The following is a 10,748-nucleotide window of genomic DNA, read 5'->3' on the forward strand; positions in this document are numbered from 1 at the left end:
AATTCCATGTCAGCCTTTAGGTGAATTCTGAATATACATGTGGAACTTCTGCTCTAGAGGAAGATATACTTCCATAAGCTCCTCAGGAAGACTACAGAGAAGACCTGGCTGCCTTCCTAGGATGGCAAGGGCTGCTCCTTGTGGGTAGTACAGTCCTGACTGTCCCTTGTTGTACACTTGTGTGCAACAGACAACTGTCAGGTTGATACAGATACACTTTCTCTCTTTCCTACTTCTCCCAATTTTATTCAAAGGGTCACTACCCAAATCTCATCAGCAACAGCCCAATGCATACCCAGGAAAAGATATGCATGGACAAACAGACGTCTTACCATACCATGCTAAGCAGTTGATCACTTTGTGAGCTGCATTACATGGCAAACCATAAATATGAGCAGACAAAAGAATTCACATATATAGGAGATCCCTCCTGATCTTCAGTGGCCATGAGAAAACTGTTTTTTCCTCTGATCTGTGGCACAGGAACTTCTCACCCTTTGCCAGTACCTCCGCACATGGGGCCGTTGTAGTGCATGCTTGGCCTCTTACCAGCTAAAGCATCCCTGCTTGCAGCTATGGCAAGTGTCATGCAAGAGGAGAGGCAAGTGTTGTGCAAGCCTGGAAATAAGTAGGATCTTGCAATTTAGGGCTCCAAAGTGGGGAAAGCAAACCCAGAGGTACCTCACCTGGGTTGTGCAGTTCTGTCTCAAGGTGAGAGCTGGAGTTCATCCATCTCAGAGACTCCTTGGCCCTCCCTGGATCTGGATTTGTGCAAGTTAGCCAGCTGATCTCGCCAGGCTCCTTCCATAGTTATGAAGGTCAGGATCCTGGGTGGACTAAGATACTCTGCTGAAGCACTTCTGTGTAGTTAGGCAGGGTGAATATTCCACACCCCCCCCCCCCCCCCCCCCCGGGCCACACCCCACCGGCATTGTTATCATGCTACTGACATCAAAAGATGTTCAAGGTCTTCCAGAGCAACGCTGACAGAAGCCTATTGTACAAGGAATTAAAAAAAACCCACCACACAGCCCCCACACCCTGGACAACAAGCTTTGTATTCTCTCCCAAGAACGAGATAGGATATGAGAATTTTCTCATGCATAAATTTGGTTGTCTGGTGCTTTGGGAAAAGAATACCTCCCCGTGTGCTGACAGCCACCAGTAGGCATTGGTTCTAAAACCGGCACAGCAGTTTGAGCACAACAGAGTTTAAAAGCTATGGCTAGAGACTCAGTGTGAATGCTGCCATTTTCCCTCAGGCTGGTACCATGCCCATTTTCCATGAAATTAAAAAAAAAAAAAAAGGAGAGAGAGAAAAAAAAAAAAAATACAGTTTTAGCAGTTCTAAAAGGAAATTCTATTAAAAGCAGTTGCCCCTCCCAGCTATTTAGACTGTTTATGCTATCAGGTCTTTGGGACATTGATTTTCTTTTAGTGTGCATTTGTGTTGGACTCCACATAGTGGCTGAGTTCTTACAATATAAATCAATTCATAACAGGTGACTGAAAGCATTTTTCCCCCAGTGCAGCATTCTTTGTCACTGCCCAACATTTTGGAACATGATAAATATGGGGGAAAGTATTTTATAGGATTTGACTAAAGAAAAAGCCCTATGTATTTGCAATCCGAAAGGAAGCGCTGGAAGATTATCATTTGGCAACAAAAGGCTCTGGAAGGAAGCATGCCCTAGCAACTGTCTTTGTATGGAGAAATCAGTCGCTCGTTTATCTTACAGAAGGCAACTTTTGTAACACTGTTTGCATTGTGCCCTCTAATGACTGACGTTGCGACGGGGCTGTCAAGCTAAGAAGGGGAACAGTGTGAAAGTGAACTGGGATATAAAGACCCCATGACAAAATGAAAAATGTTATAAGAAGGCCTTGCTGCTTAAATGAGTCAGGAGCCGTGTGAATGCTTAAAGGAGTGAGACATGCTGGGAATTGTGTCTGTGTATTTAGTGATGCTCCATAATGACCCTAGTGGGTACGCCTTACAGTTAACTATAAGTTGAAGTGAATGAAAAGGGAGGAAAATATGTCCTCTTTCCCCTGTCAATGCACAGGGATCACATTCTGCCTTCACAAAGGTGCTGAGATGCTGGAGAAATCCTGAAGGCCAGGTACGTCATTTCCCCCGTCTACCTTGGGTCCCAGCAGAGCTGCTGGGCTGGTTTCTCAGCCTCGTCTCCCAGCTGCTCCATGGCATGACAGGGTATTTGCATGGCAGACCAGTCTTGCAAGTGGCCCTCCTACAGCTCTTACAGACATTAATTTGCCCAGTGTAGGCAGTCTGTTGGCTGTTTTTCACCTGCTGCCACTTCCCTTCTCTTTCTATTACCCCTTCTTGTCCTATCTTTCTCGTATTTCTAGCTCTCATAGTATTTCTTTATAACTAAAAAAAATACACATCTACCTATGGGCTGCAAGAAAGGGCTTGCTAGTATCCATCCACCTTTTTTTTGTTTCCAATGCATAAAAATGTTTTCTGTCATGCTGGAATTATGTAAAAGAAAGAAGATATTTTCTTCAATGGGATAAAGCTAGGTTGGAGAGACTTTTTAAAGCAGAGCTATTTTGGGGGTAATCATTATAATGCTATTCTAAGAGAATAAATACATCAGCTTGAGGCAAGATTTTTGAATCACTTAGGTCTGACTTTTCATTAAACTTCTGTGAAAAAGGAATATGGAAAAGAAGGTACTAACTGAATGGTTGCACTGAGAAGCAAGCTGTTAAAGACTCTGTTTCCCTCTGCTCACTGGGTTCAGCTGCCCATTTAGCTGTTTTGCTTATTCATTAGTGGGTCTGCACCCCACGCTCTACCTGGCCTAGAGGGGTTGGGGCGAATGGTTGCCTTAGAAGCAAGCTGTTAAAGACTCTGTTTCCCTCTGCTCACTGGGTTCAGCTGCCCATTTAGCTGTTTTGCTTATTCATTAGTGGGTCTGCACCCCACGCTCTACCTGGCCTAGAGGGGTTGGGGCCACTATGAGACCTGAGGGGACCTTGGAGAGGCAAAGTTTTCTCAACCTGTTTAAGTAGCAGGGCTGTAAAGGCACGGCACCATCAGAATTGGGAAACCTGCTGACTTTTCCAAAGCTTACTCCCAAAGATTGGAGTCTGGGTAGTGCTTCTGATACAGAAGCGGGGTCAGCCAGGCCGTTGCATCCCATAACTCTGCAGGTGTTCACCCAAACTTGAATCCCACTGAGATTATGAGTCCCCAGCCCTGCAGCGAGCAGGGGCACACAGGTTTGCATTGAAGTGTGCATCACAGGCTGGGCTACTGAAAAGCCATGCCAGGCCCTGCCCAGGTGAGCAGAGGGCATGTGGGATCCACAGTGGGATCTGCACTTGGGAAGGAGCAGCTGATGGCGGCTGGTTGTGATAAACCCTGAGGAAAGGTAACTGCAAAGCAGCATCGTTATGATAAGGATGGGGAACACGTTCCTCCTGGCAACAGTTTTTAAATTACATACAACCTCTTTTTTTGGAGTTCACATACAGATTAATATTAATATGTTGGTGCACAGCTATTCAGTGGTTTACTTATTAGCTCTGCATGCCAAATTAATGGTGGAACAGTAGGTTCTTGGGATTCTGTTCTGTTGTATTTTCACCCTCCTTCCTTTATTCCAGCAATGCAGCATGCTCTATTATACTGTACTTGGGTTTTCAGAAAATCTGAGCTCTTACTCTTTGGAACCATGAATGCTCCTTGGCGGGGCATTTTGCCTTGCTCTCTGCTGGTGTCTTGGGATGCTTAATTCTTTGAGGGTTTCTGAGGTGCTGCTGAGTTTCAGATGAGTTTTTGGATTATTAATGCTGAGCAGCCATTGGATGATTGATTGGGTCCCCACTGATTCTTTGTATGGCTTTGGCAAGGAGTAAGCTGAATTTGGAGGGTGAGGCTACAGGCTGTGGGCACAGGAAGGGGAAGCACACATCCCTAAAGTAATCTCAAGGGTCCCCATGTCTGAGACAATTTCTGTTTGCAATTCTTCTCCCACGTCCTTCTCACTTTGGCATCATGATTGCAAAAGCACCAAAGGACCCCCTGGTTTTGACCATGGCACCCTCTGACTCCTTCAGGTCACCTTCTCTTCCTGATCATGTATGTCCTGGGTCTGGTGGGTCCCTCTACCCTTAAAGCTGGGACAGTCCTGTGAGGAAGGATTTCTGAAGGATTTCTGTGGTCACAGATGTGGTTCAGGCTAGTACAACCTGTCTAGCCATAACCACTCAATGGCCAAAGGGCTTGCAAGAAACTCCTACCAAAAGTGGCATCAAAGAGTTAGGACACCATCAAAACCACCACAAGATGACCAGTACAGGTTTAGTCATTTTCTATTTCCAAGCAGGTGTGTATGCTTTCAAATGTGTGTGAAGTGAATCTGTAACGTTGGTTTATGTGTGGATCTTGTCTAAAAAATATGAGAGAGAGAAATTCAATGAAGAGCAGTAATTTAGGAAAGTGAGGCATCTGAGAGTTTGAAGAATATTTTGTTGGTGGTAGCAATAATGAAAATGTGAAAACACAAGACACACTTTGAGAACTAAGTATAGCCTCCAAATCTGTTGTTTCTTTTCTATATTTACTTCTTATTCTTCTCAAACATGAGCACACGTTTAAGCTTATATCAATACGGTAAGCCAGACAGACCAAGTAGCATCTGCAGTGAGATCAACTAATACCTGTGATGAGGCCAGATAGCACAGAAAACAATGTTAGCTTAGTATCTTCACTTTGGCTTAGATGCTTGTGCGTTCTGACTCCATCTGTACCTATCCATTGCTTACACAGCCCAGTTGCTGTTCTGTATTGTTTGATGATCTGACATTTTAACAAGGCAGGAATGAATTTTAAATGTTTTTGAAAGATTGCTATTTTCATTTCTGCTGAAAAGTCTTTGAAGGACTTTCCAGGTCAGTTTTGACATTTTTTCTGTGCTGGTTACATTTGACTCCTGTGAGATAGCAGCTGAAATCTATTCATTATGAATGAATAAATCAGAAAGTCATCATTCACCAGTAGTGTGTGTGGTGTGTGCATGCACATATGTAACAAGCAGGAGCTGTTTACAACATGTTCAAGGTCCTCTTCTGTTTTGTTTACTGTTGAGGCTTTTCAAAGGAACCTTTTGTGGCGGTCTCGGCAGCAATTCATGCAGTTAGGAACAGCGCACTTGTAAAACCACAAGTTAAACAGCGTGGAAGGGAGCACTTTCCAGCAGCAGTTAAAGCCATGCCCCAGCTCCGGGCTGGATCACCAGGCACCCCAACTATCCTGTGTTCCTCATGATGCCAAAAGCAGCCAGCAGCTGGTGCAGCTCCATTGGCTTTATGGCCAACTTGTGTCATGAGCACAGGGCTACTGAGGCCCCCAGCTCGTTACTGAGCAGCAGGAGAAGCTGAACCATGTACTTAAAAGCAAAATGTGGAGCAGAGTAAAGCTACAAGCACAGGCACATATCAAAATTACTACAGTAGGTAGCTACCTGCCATGCTCCATGGGAAAAGGCAGGGCCTTCAGCCTTGCCAGCAGAGCCATGCTGCTGCAGAGCTTGGTTTTGTTGCAGCCATGCACTGCCAGGCTGCTCATGCCCTCTGGCTACATCCTGTTTTCGTTGCATTTGCCAATAGGGTGAGTAATGCCAGCGACTGACAGAGCAGCTGGCACCAAGTGTGCTGTGCTGGCTTTTCATCTCTAATTACCCCCTTACACTGGGCTGTCTAGCTGTTAAATTATCTGTCATGAACATGTCCGAGTATAGTCAGTCATGGGCCTTCTGCTATCCTTGATTCTTCCTTTGTGGGGCAAAAATTCTGCCTAGGATGAGTAGATATTTATGTTTCAGGGGGTTGGTTTTATTTTTTCTCATACTTATTTGTGTTGGAGATGGCTGGGGATACAGAGCTAGGTGCTGAGATTGTAGGTGCTATTCCTGCAGTACTGCAAAGGTGTATTCATGTTTACGAGAGAGAAAAAGAGAAAGGTTTTACAGTGTTTCCCAAGGATGCTTTGAATCTTGGCTTCTTTTAATCTCTCCTGGAAATTCATGCTGCATCTGGAAACTGCTAAAGACCCTTTTAGATCTCAAAAAGGAAGAAAAAAAGGTACAATTCTACAATACCATGACATGCAGATCTACACGTACTGACCTAATTGAAAGTGTAACTACAGAATATTTGCCCTTGGCTGAACATCATGTTATATCCCTCTTTCTAGTCAATGCAATAGCATGTAGCTGGCCTGCTATTTCCTGTGTGTGGGCATTGTTTGTGCCCCAGAGACTCTGGCCTTTGCTGTGGGTGATCCTTGCTCTCTTTCCCCTATTAGGTCCATGGGAAATGCATGTGCAAGCACAACACCGCAGGGTCCCACTGCCAGCACTGCGCCCCGCTCTACAATGACCAGCCTTGGCAGGCTGCTGATGGCAAAACCGGAGCCCCCAAAGAGTGTCAGTGTAAGTAGCCAGTCAGGAACGGCGTCTCCAGAGCCTCTGCCAGAGTGAAATCCTTCCTCCATGCGTGCCTCTCTCCCATCTGTCCAAGAGGCAGCACATCCTGGGGTGGGTGGGTGGTAGTCTCCAAGCAGCTCAGTGAGTGAAGAGCCACTGCCACGCCCCTGCCCAGCACCCACCACATGTTTGTGTGGCAAGGACAGCCCTGTTTGCACAGCCTCTCATGTGGAAATCCTCACGAGACCATGATGTCTGTTGGTTTGGCCTTTCTCTGGGACCCAAGTGCATCTCCTGGAGATATGGTCTGCTGCTGTGGGCAGACTGCAGGCTGCCCAGGGTACCTAGGAGGTGACAAGGGGCCAGATTTTTCCCCTCCATAGACACCACTGACAAACATGTTTGCAGGAGGTATGGCTTTCTGCTGCTGGATGTGGGCTCTGCTTACCCCTAGGCACTGAGGGTGGGAGGAGCCTTGGGCTCTGGAGGTTTGAGGATTAGTTGTGCAGTGCCAAGGAGGATACTTAGGGTGAGTGCTGGAAGCAGGGGAATGCAGACGTCATGGGGCCGTCTGCTTCAGTAACAGCAGCAGTCTAGTCAGAAGGGCGCTGAGGACTAACCACACCATCCCTCACACACCTCTCCTCCACCTGCCTTTTTTCTCCATCAGCTGCAGGGAACATCCTGACAGCATGCTCATGGCACATGTTGTATAGGGCAGTGCTGATTTCTAAAGCTGAGATGGAAAGATCCTTCCTCAGCACGACCCATGAATGTAGGAGTCTCTCTGTCCTGGCCTCACCACCTGTGGCTGCCCTTGTACTGGAAAAGCTGTATTGGAAATAAAAGAATTAAAGAAAATACTTAAATGTTATCTCCAGATGTTGGGAAGTGTGGATGAAAATGTAGTGATACTTCATGCATCTGAATGAATAACAGGTTCATAGGTCAAGTCCCCATTCCAAAATGTGGTTTGAGTTTTTGTGTCTCTTTTCTCTAAATCACTATGTGTCACTGCCTTAATGAGTCTTTCTGTTCTCTTTGGCTTTGCCTCAGCGTGCAAGTGTAATGGGCATGCCGACACTTGTCATTTTGACATGGATGCGTGGCTGGCATCGGGCAATCGCAGTGGCGGTGTCTGCGACAACTGTCAGCACAACACAGAAGGGCAGCACTGCCAGCGCTGCAAGCTGGGCTTCTACCGCGACCTCAGGAAGCCCTTCTCTGCCCCAGACGCCTGCAAATGTAAGTCAGCCACCTTGTACTAGTGAAGGGCTTCTCAAGTGGGAAGGTATCAAATGAAAGGTGAGATCTTCTTGCCCCTCCTTGGAGGAATCTTCTTGCTTCAGTGAAGGACAGGGAGCTCTTGGAATTCTCTTTGTGATACTACTTGCAAAAAGCAGTGGTGATATTTGCAGGGTGAAAGTCTGCAGATGCTGTTGATAAATCCATCCCAAGGATCCCTGTAGCCTGAGGACAGGGGAAGAGAGATGATTCATTTACTTTCTCCTATTGCTATTTTTGGAGAGGAAAACTGCATCTTGTTTTCGTGCTTTCCTTGTTTGGTGATTGTTGCAACCTCAGAATCAGGTTCCTCAGCCAGCAGGGGTGCAGCCGATAAATAGCATTGCCCACCAGTTCATGTTCACAGCAGCAGCAGGTGGGTATGGAAGGACAGACAGGAAAACAAGTTAAGTGATATTCCAGGAGGTGGGACACTGAGGAGGCAAGACTAAAGGCACTGATTCAGGCACATGTGAAATTAAATCTTTCCCATGCAAAGAAGCAATCCAAAAGTCACACTCCCCAGGGACCACTGTGAGGATGGTGACTCACCATGGGGGACTCCAGATCCCCAGATCATGCTGAGAACATTACACTGGTCAGCTAAATATGAGGTGCAGGCATGCCCTCCTCTCTGAGCCTACAGCTGCCCACTGGCTTCACCACATTTCTCCTCGCTGACTCACTTACTGTGAGGGGGACCTTCATAAGTGACAGAAAGAAATCCAGCTGACACCCTGCCTGTGTCTTTTGAGGAGACACTGAGCACATCTCTCTCCTCTCAGGGAGAAGTACCTGCATGTAAAGGAAGAGGAAACCCTCCTGCAGCGGGGAGCTGCACCCCAGGCTGGGAGGGTGGTGAGGTTTCACTTTTTTCATTGAGGTCTCATGGGGAACAACTGGTTTTGTCCCTCTCCCTTGCTGCATGTCATCCTCATGAGATTCCCAGCAGCCCCACCAGTTTGTTGCAGGGGTCCTCCTCCTCTCCACCTTTAACTCATTGCAAGGAGGGGCAGCAACAGCTGAACTGCCTGTCTTACGAGCCTAGTTCTCTGTGGAAATAGAATTGATCACAGTTCCCCATTGCTTGTGTAAATAATTACTTCGCTGCTGTACACAATTATTTTTTTTAAAAAGTGAATTTAATGACTTTAAAAGGTTCATTACCTACTTGTATACATCAAAGTTCTAAGTCTCCTCTGAAACATCAGATGCTTTTTCTCCTTAATTATTGCCAGAACTTAGTCAATGAACTTTTGGGTTGGAGTCTCATTAGTAAAAAGACAGGTTTAAGTATTGCATTTAGACCCAAAGCAGAGGCTATATGGTTTTTTCTAACTCATTGATTCATCCTTGCTGAATAAAAAAAGAACTAATAGGATTAATTGACTGCTGGTAGATAATGCAGAACAGAAGATTGAAATAAATTCTGCATGGGACCCTCAAGCTCTGAAACATCATTGTACTGTGGTTCTGCTACCTTTGCTAGGGTTATAATTACTGCTATACTTTATGGTCCAGCTCCCGTCAGGGAAGCTGAGGCCATTGAAGACAAGTGAAGTTTTGGCACCGAGTTGAGTGCAATTTTCTGGACACCTAAAAACACCGCCCTTCACCTTGAAAGCAGTAAAAGCGGCCTCCATCTCCTCTGTCACCACATTCAGTCCATTGAGAGGATGGAGTTTCATGAAGGACTCACTGTAGGCTCGTCCTTGTGCCAGAATGCCCAGTCCATAATCTGTGGCTGTTTGCAGGGTTCAAGAGAAAGTCAAATGGCACCTCCTGGGCTGGCCAGCACAGAGCCTCCTTCCTTGCAAAGCCAGACGGAAACAAGAGGTCACAGGACATACTGCTGCAAAAACAGCCCCAGCTCGAAGGGAAGGCTGCCAACCCTGTGCATGTGCCTGTGTGCAAGTCAGGCCACTGCTAAAGAAGTCAGGGAGTACATCACGTCATTAGCTATACATTAGCCAAATTCCAGGGTTCTTGATTAAAAAGTTTCTCCCTGCCTTTATGAGCCAGAGGAAGCTGTGGATATTAGATGATTAATGAGTATTTTTGTTGACATATGCCAGTTCTTGGTTCTCTTGGCTTTCTGCATTAATCTCTGAATCACTGGCCCATGGCATTCCACTTTCCACATTAAAAAAAAAAAAAAAAAAAAAAAAAAAAAAAAAGTGTGCCCCCATTACTCTTTCATGCAACAATCCAGCTGTATGGACCACTAGGTATTCATGAACTCTGGTATTTAAAAGCCAAAGATAACATATATTTAACAAGAACTGTAAGATACTCTTGAGTATAGTCAGAAAAAGTTTACATTTATTTACCTTCTGTATCAAATACATCTACTTCATTGCTTTTTTTTTTGTCCACATTTATGAATTGCAGAGCATGATACTCCCTCAAGTATCTGAGGAAGACAACTTCTCCTAGTACAAACTGAATTCCACAAATATAGGGATTATCTGAATGCTTTCTTTTCAGAGACCCTGTTACTACAAACTCCCAGATGATTTCTCTCTGGGCTTTTCAAACCCTCACGAATGCACTCCTCCCTAAGACCCCTTCACCTTTTCACTTCTGGTCTCCTGCTGCCAGGAATGCTCCCTGCACCCAGGGACCCAGCATCCCATGGGGGAGATGGCAGCTGCAGGACCATAGAAAATGACTAATGACTGTTAAATTAAATTATATAAGATCAATTGCAGCCTATGCCTGGAACATTTCCAAGGACCATGCCATGGTCTGCAATAACAAGGGACGTGCGTGGAGCCCTATTATTTTTTCTTGGGAAGGCCATGGCATTGCCTGTTTGCTTCTGGCTCAAGACACCATTATTGTTCAACCGCTGAAAATTTAAAAATACCTAGGTCAAAGTAAATAAAGGAGTTGTTAAGCGATAATCTTTAAGGATACTTAAAAGATTCTTGTAGGCAAAGACTGTATACAGTATTTGCTCAGGCGTAGGTGTGTACCTGAAAAATGAGACATTTTCATGTT

General features: G+C 45.5%; 1 protein-coding gene across 1 annotated transcript in view; it reads left to right on the forward strand.

Moving 5' to 3' along the window:
- The window catches only part of NTN4 (netrin 4), a 44,551-nt gene that overhangs the window by 20,737 nt on the left and 13,066 nt on the right, over positions 1–10,748 (forward strand). Inside the window, 2 exon segments of the mRNA XM_008636558.1 lie at positions 6,341–6,467; positions 7,518–7,706. Coding sequence (XP_008634780.1) covers positions 6,341–6,467; positions 7,518–7,706 — 316 coding nt within the window.

Source organism: Corvus brachyrhynchos, unplaced genomic scaffold (assembly GCF_000691975.1).
Source record: "Corvus brachyrhynchos isolate BGI_N302 unplaced genomic scaffold, ASM69197v1 scaffold56, whole genome shotgun sequence".
NCBI lineage: Eukaryota > Metazoa > Chordata > Aves > Passeriformes > Corvidae > Corvus > Corvus brachyrhynchos.